At 35.1% G+C, this 8007-nt stretch overlaps 1 protein-coding gene across 2 annotated transcripts; it reads left to right on the top strand.

The window, feature by feature from the left end:
• The first annotated feature begins 4055 nt into the window (after nt 1-4055).
• On the top strand, nt 4056-8007 carry LOC109066584 (ras-related and estrogen-regulated growth inhibitor-like protein). 2 transcript variants are annotated; one of them, XM_042739218.1, is made up of 5 exons: nt 4056-4370; nt 4569-4625; nt 4959-5032; nt 6227-6375; nt 6843-8007. In XM_042739218.1, exons 1-5 carry the CDS (start codon nt 4319-4321, stop codon nt 7126-7128), a joined length of 618 nt encoding a protein of 205 aa, XP_042595152.1. In that variant the 5' UTR covers nt 4056-4318; the 3' UTR covers nt 7129-8007. The 2 variants fall into 2 exon arrangements, with proteins under 2 accessions (XP_042595152.1, XP_042595148.1); XM_042739214.1 differs by having other exon boundaries at nt 4062-4370; nt 6840-8007.

Here is an 8007-nt window from a genome sequence, read left to right as displayed (position 1 = left end):
GATCTACCAGCTCTTACATATCACCTCTTGAGTCAGATTAGTCACATTAGTAACTCTCACCTCTTGTCAGTCCCTGCTAGCTGAGTCTAATTAAAAACAGGTTATGTTGGGAATAGCATGCTGCAGTAGTATGCATAGCTATCCAGTATACAAGTTTTCTGTATGCATACATTTCCCCCAGTGACTACATTTTCCAAAATATGCTTTACTGTGTGAAATATTGTATCAATATGCCATGCATTCAGGTTAACCTTTTATTTCCAGTGTGATGCATGAACCAGAAGTAATAAAAGTTATTAAAATTCACTTATTCAAATATATTTGTAACTTATATTTATATAAGTATATATATATAATATATATATATATATATATATAAACATATATATATATATATATATATATATATATATATATATATATATATAGTTAATCTGTAAGCTTATATGCAAGATGAATTTATTATTTATTATCTTTGTGAACATTTTATAATACTATAGAGGAAATCTCTAGAACATTATCTCTTGTTCAGTGTTCTTTTTGAAACTAAACTAAATACTTTTATATAACTAATGCGCATTTGTTTTCATTTGTTTGTTTAAATTTGGGGGTGATAAACATTATTTTTATGTTCTTAATAAACCTATATATATGAAAAATATTCTGTGCAACTTTTTTAATCCTAGAGGAAATATATTATCTATTTATTGGTCATTTTGAACCTAAACCAAGTTCCAAAGTTTATATAATAATTACATATCCAGTTATGTATCTTGAATATTTTATTTTATTTTACTTTATCTTATTTATTTATTTATTTTTATTTGAGGGAGAAATATCTTATTTTTGTGTTTTTAATATCAATATAATCAGATAATCAGAACATCATGTTATTTGTTAAGAAAGTAGTTTGCTAATATTTCACACTGAATATAATCAGAATGTACAAACTCCTCCTGTACATTAGTGCCTGTCAAAATAAAATGTTTTTCTGGTTAAGCCTGTGTTGCAACACCAAAGTAGTCAGTGATATTTCATAGCTCAGATGTGGCAACAGCTTTAACAAGATGTTCTGTTCAAATAGCAAACAAAGCATTATAAATCACAAACAGGTCCCTATTTTTCTATGTACTATATGTGAACTCTTGAAGATAAACAGGAAAACTTTGCTTTGAGAGGTTTCCTGGCTGACTTCAGCTGATTGGCCTTAAGTCATTTCCACATATTTAGATCTGAGAAGAATTAAGTGTACTAGATTCAGGTATAATCCACTTTGATTAATACTCCGCGGACACAAGAAACAGTCTCTGGTAATCAAAACCCCCCACCCCATTTTTTATATTTAGAAAAAAATGATTGAAAAGATTGCAAGAAAAACATAGAGTTGATAGAGCAGAGGAAAACAATGTATTAACAGCATCCATCCATTTCTATAATAATCACTGGCTTTGACCTTTCATAAGATCAGACGAGATTTTTATTTATTTATTACTATTTTTAAAAGAATGTAGGACACTCTGACAGCTATAATATAACATTCTATTATATAATAATTAAAACTGACAGAAAATAGACATTTATCTTCTTTGCAAGTATATCTCCTTAATGTCTTAACATCCCTGTTTATAAATAATTTTGATTTCATTTATATATAAAAAAGTTATATTATCAATGTTATTTGATCTACTCAAATGCTAACCTTTGATTTTTAATGTTACTTTTGATTTACATATTTGTTTAAATTTCTAGAGGGTCAGGTTTAAGCAATGTCTTTGTGATTTTTTTTTTTTCTTTTTTTTCTGTTTTATGTATAATTTATAATGAAAGAGCTGTCTTAAGAATGAGGCTTAACGGACACATTTCGCAGTCAACATCTCATTTCCTCCTATATCACAGATATAAAAACACAGAGCATTTCTGAGTGTGTTTTGCTCTTGTTATGAATCTGTTGATACATCAGCCTGTAATCACATCCAGACTCTGCTATCACTGATTGTGTTGCTAGTATAATAGCTCTTGATAAGTGATCCACTTGGCCTTGCAGCGCCGCTTTTTCAGACGTGCATCAAACAGCAGCTGTGCCAACACAGGAACTCAAATGCAATTAATATGCATTTGTTTCTCATGCAATCAGATTGACTTGTTGATAAGCAAACTTCTGTATAAGATCATGTGGCAGATATGCTTTAAACCACATTCGCCTGCTAAACGTTGTTTATAATGTGTGAGTCACTATGTGGGGGACCGTCTTATGTAACAGAGCCGCATATACACTCAATCAGTGACGGTCAAAACAACACCCACAGACCTTACAATTAGTGAAGCTGTTTGTTTCAGCCCAAGCTAGTTTGAGTTTTGGCAGACATTGTATCTTAAAGGGGTCATATGACGTTGCCAAAAAAGAACATTATTTGGTGTATTTGGTGCAACGCAATGTGTTTATGCAGTTCAAGGTTAAAAAAACACATATTTTCCACATACTGTACATTATTGTTTCTCCTCTATGCCTCGCCTTTCTGAAACGTGTTGATTTTTACAAAGGTCATCAGTGTGAAAAGCAAGCTGTGCTCTGATTAGCCAGCTATCCGGTGGGTTGTGATTGGGTGAATACCTCAAGCGTGTGACGGAAATGTTACGCACCTCACCATACTGTGATGCCGTGTCCCGGCATCATTACAAACGAGGCATTTGTTGCATCCAGTGGGGACATAATTACTGATTATAATGACTTGTACTGTGTTTTTATGCGTTGCGTATTGCGCTGTGTAAACATAAAACCATGTCTGCATTTGTGATCAGAGAAACAACAAGCGCTACTCTACACTGCTCAAAACTCGCATTTGAATCATCAATGGCAAATTCTTTAAATATGAAAACATACTTACAGGCTGTGAGTCAGAACAACCGGCAGATCAGGAAACAGTCCTCCATAAAATGCACCGCAAACATCTGTATATTTAGGTTGAACTGTTCTGGGACAGTGTTGTAAATACAACTTAACCACTGATTTCTAGTCGTGTCCTCTTTTGGAAGGCCAAACAAAGTATTTTTGCTTTTGCAACAAAACACAGCGTTTCCATGACATGTCGGCGGGGGTGGCAGCAACAATACTACAGTGAGAATAAAAGTTATGCCTTCTTTCTTTGCGTGAACATTTGGGCAGGGTTATGCAAATCCTCCCACACAGTGATGTAGACATGGGGGGGCGTGTTTAAATTAGGCATTTTAGGAGGGCGTGGAAGAGTCTTATCTTTTATAAAGAATATCTCTTTGAGTTTGAGACTTTAGTCTTTGCAACTTTAGGGATCTCATCTATTCATGAACAGCTTGTAAAACTCCAAAGAAAAAAGAAAACTTGAAATCGCATCATATGACCCCTTTAAAAGATCTACCTATTCTTGCATCCACACTTTGACTATGTATTTTTGCACATATTAAGGGCTTAATTTTGCATGGCCATATTTTAGATCCTTTAATCCAACCCCATACCTAAACTGAACAACTACCTAACTATTACTAAACAGCAAATTAGGAGATTATTAATGGAAAAGTCATAGTTAATTGTTAGTTAATGGTGAGAATTGGTCCCCAATCTAAAGTGTGACATTTTGTATTATTATTATTTTATTTTTATTTTTAGTAAATCCATTATTGAAAATGTATGTAACTGTTGTTGTTTGCTGTATACTGTATATTATAAATTTACTGTAATATTAATGATTTGTCTGACTCATCATAAATAAGACCTCTTCTTTAAATATAAAACTCAAACTAAATTGAATTTGCATTTATCATTATTTAAAGTATAACTATTTGTTGTTGTATATAGCCTTTTTTAATGTTTATAGTGTATTTTTTTTCATATCATGTATCAATGGTTGTCGCATTTCATACATGAACAAAATGTTGGTGAGTACAACAATGAATCAAATGCAACAGCAAATTGGCAAAAAAAAAAAAAGAAAAGAAAAGAAACACGGCAACAAAGCGCAGCCACTTTCAGCCGTCCACATACACTCAGGTCCTGCGATGTTTTGGCTCCAGTTGCGGCTTGCGTCACCGTGGCGTCAGAATCCTGTGAATGCGCGAGCTGAGAACAGCCTTGGAGAGGCAGCGCGAGCGTACAGTCAAGTCACACGAGCACCTGATCAACACGGCACTGATCGACCAGAGGATGCATCACGCCGTTCTTACTTTCAGTCTCCACTGTTTTTAAAAGCGTTCCGCACAGTGACTGAAATGTGGAGCGTGCGTTAAACACAATTGACACGTTTTAGTTTCATTCCTTTGCGCACTGGAAGCGTTTCAGCGAATCATAATGAATGACATCAAAGTTGCAGTTTTGGGATCCGAGGGTGTCGGGAAATCAGGTATGTCTATTTTTATGCATTATATCTAAATATATGTATTTAAAATATATATATTGTCTGTTATATTTGTGCATTTTTGTATTGTATTTATTAAAAAGCCTATAAAAATGCGTATTTTATCAACGCTTGCAATATACATATATTGCAAATTACAAAAAGAATATGTTTCTTATTTAGTTTTCTTCTCTACATTTACAGCACTTATTGTTCGGTTTCTAACCAGGAGATTTATTGGAGAATATGCATCATCATCAGGTATTATTGTTTTCATACTGCTGCATTTTTACTATTGTTGATCAGAGAAGCTCTATTTATAGGGTTGAAGACATGTGCAGGATTGATGGGGTAAATGGTGGGTGGAACCAAATGTGTGCAAAATCGGTCACTGAAAATACCACTTGTGTGGTGTTTTGTTTAAGTTTGAATGCCTGTTCTTATGTCTGGATATCGACCACCCAGCAGTAATAGCAATGGCACCAATGGGTGCAGTGCCAAGAAGGCTACACACAGCGTGCCAGTGAATCACAGCAGTTTACTGTATGTGCAGGAATCTTTTGTGTCTGATGTGATCTGTTCTTGCCTTTACAGAGTGCATTTACAGAAAGCACATGTCTATAGATGGAAGACAGCTTCATCTTGAACTGTATGACCCCTGTTCTCAGGTATGTAGACATGCAAATGTATTTATACTTCTGTCATAATCAAGGCGGTTTCTTGATAAAGCACCATATGGTTTAGTATGCTAAAGTGAGCATGACTACTGTGCATTCCAGTGATCTCTGCCCTGTAAGACTATCTTAGGCCTGAACACTTATATTATTATTTGATATAAATAAACCTCATATTACCACACAGGAGTGAGTTAATAAAAGATGAAGTGTGTATTTTTAAAATACCTTTCCTCCCTGAGCTTTGTATATATTATTAATGTGGTCAAAATACAGTAATTATAGTCTAGGAGGATGAGTGTTTTCCTCTTGGATAAAATCCAATTATTTAATCAGTCTGTTGCCTATTATGTGATTGGATCCCATCTGTGCATCTTGGGGGTCAGGTTGATTATCCTGTTTTTCCTCACAATCCCATTTAATCATATTGCTGGTTCATTAAGCTTAATCAACAGTATTTGTGGTGTAAATGTAGATTTCCAGGAAAAATAATTTAGACTTGTCCCTGGTTGGAGCCAATTTTTGGATGATTTACAGGAATAATTCACACAAAATTGGACATTTGCTGAACATTTCCTCACTATCAGGCCATCCAATATTGAGATGAGTTTATTTCTTCATCACAACAGATTTAGAGAATTTTAGCATTACTTCACTTGCTCACCAATGGATCCTCTGCAGTGAATGGGTGCTGTCAGAATGAGAGTCAGCTGATAAAAACATCACAATAATCCACGAGACACCAGTCCATCAATTAATGTCTTTTGAAGCGAAAAGCTGCATGTTCGAAAGAAACAAATCCACGATTGGATGTTTTTAACTTAACTTTTAACTTAAAATACGACTCCTGTACCTATAATATGGCTTCTTCTGCAAAAAAAAAAGAAAAAAAAAAAGATCATCTTCAGGTAAGAAATATGCACAGATCAAGCACCTTTTACAAGCGAAAACAGTCCAAAACTGTGTTGGGTTTTATATGAGAGGACAACAGGAGATTATTAAGTGTTATTATAGATTATGGACTGGTATTTGGATAGAAGCTAAGGTTTAAAGTTAAAACACCTTAATAATGGATTTGTTTCTTACAAACACAGCTGACTGATGGACTGGAGTCGTGTGGATTAAAGTATGGGCAATATGCCTTTAAAGACTATCAAACATATCTGGATGTCTGATTTCTTTGTGCAGCCATGCGAGGGGAAGTCCACACTCAATGAGCAGATCCATTGGGCCGATGGCTTTGTGGTCGTTTATGACATCAGCGATCGTTCCTCCTTCCTCACAGCCAAAGCCATAGTGCACCTGATCCGAGAGCTTCACCTGGGAGGGTCTAAAAGGTAGCTGTCACTCTGAGTACATGCTGTTCAAATCAACACCCTCCGGCAGCAGAAGATGAGCCTATTTCTGTTCATATATGAGTGATGCTCATATGTGGGTGTCCATAGTTCACCAGCTTTGGAGGATTGTTGAATTGAGTATGTGGGTGGTACTGATGGGTGGATTAGCTGGTGACTCAGGGACTCGTTCTGTAGATTCATTGAAAAACATCTATTTTTAGTCTAGCCTTGGCTATTGAGAAATTTTTAATGATTAAGTAGATGCATTGGAGAAATTCACTTTATAGCAGAAATAAGTGGAATATTGAATGGCCTTCTGTTCTCAGTTAGGATTTTTTTCTATTCACAATTGACATTTATTTGTTTATTCATCATTTATATGCTTTCAGGAATTTCTTTTAGCTCCTTTTACATTGGTTATTGTAAATTAAGCATCTTCAGTGATGTTTTTACTTTTGTGACAGCAGGGACACAGACTCTGTGATTTTCCTGGTGGGCAATAAGCAAGACTTGTGCCACATGCGGGAAGTGGACAGGGAGGAAGGCCAGAAGTTGGCGTCCGAGCGCCGCTGTCAGTTTTACGAGTTGTCGGCTGCGGAGCACTACCAGGAGGTGGTACTCATGTTCTCCAAGATCGTGCGCAATGCCAGTCTGGGAGGAAAGGCCAAGGAGCGGCGCCGGCGCCCTAGTGGTTCAAAGTCCATGGCCAAACTCATCAACAATGTCTTCGGAAAAAGGCGGAAATCTGTTTAAAAATTAACTTGGACAATTGTTACAGGACTGACGTATGAGGTGCGCCACACTTGTTTATATAGTTCCTAACCGTTTATTGTTAATGCCTTGTCTTGGCCACACTGTCATTACCAGGTGAATCTTATGAAACACATCAAGAACATGGACATATTTCACCTTAAAGTCAAAAGAAAACAAACTTTTTTCTTTGCTTCAAGAAAATGAAGCCTGTTTTATAACCATTTTGCATTGGAGCAATATTCTCATGTCATTTACCTCATAATTTCTCATTACCGTAATGAAAAAAAAAACTATATATATGTGTGTGTGTGTGTGTGTATGTGTATGTTATTTTAGAATTGCACTCTAAAATAAAATAAAATAAATCTGGACTCATTATGGTAATGAGATTTTTACATTGTGGCAATGACAAAATGTGCTTATTTGTCATCAAAAATAATGTCACAGTGCAAAACATTTAAAATAGGCTTAATTTTGTTAATGCAAAATATAATAACCTAATTTCCTTCCTTTTGTGTACAGCTGCACATCTCTGATTTTTGCCTAAAATGCTTCTTTAATCGCTTCTAATGATGTTTAAATGTCAGATTTAAAATAACAGCTAAGGACATCACTGATATTTCAGCTTGAGGATTGGCTAGACTGCCAAGTCAAAGTCAATTCTGAGGTTGTGAACTATTAGTTGGCTTGCTATGTAGTCATAAATCAAATATTTCTTGTTTCACTTACCATTTGTTTGTGCAGTATATGAAACTTCTCAATCGCTGTTTGATGTAATTTAATCACTTTCTACATGTATGATGTGAGCAATGACAAGTCATGATGTTTATGGATTTTGAATGTTTTATGGATCTGTGCATTAAAATGTGACCATTTTCA

The sequence above is a fragment of the Cyprinus carpio genome, chromosome A4 (assembly GCF_018340385.1).
Source record: "Cyprinus carpio isolate SPL01 chromosome A4, ASM1834038v1, whole genome shotgun sequence".
Classification (NCBI taxonomy): domain Eukaryota; kingdom Metazoa; phylum Chordata; class Actinopteri; order Cypriniformes; family Cyprinidae; genus Cyprinus; species Cyprinus carpio.
The sequence above is the reverse complement of the archived record's forward strand: the minus strand, read 5'-3'. Positions and strand labels throughout refer to the sequence as shown.

What these genes read in the sequence shown, in the direction of transcription:
- LOC109066584 (XM_042739214.1), top strand. Translation starts at nt 4,319, where the DNA reads ATGAATGACATCAAAGTTGCAGTTTTGGGATCCGAGGGTGTCGGGAAA. An exon ending in CGAGGGTGTCGGGAAATCAG is followed by an intron (nt 4,371 to 4,568) that starts GTATGTCTATTT and finishes CTACATTTACAG; the next exon opens with CACTTATTGTTCGGTTTCTA. An exon ending in CACCTGGGAGGGTCTAAAAG is followed by an intron (nt 6,376 to 6,839) that starts GTAGCTGTCACT and finishes CTTTTGTGACAG; the next exon opens with CAGGGACACAGACTCTGTGA.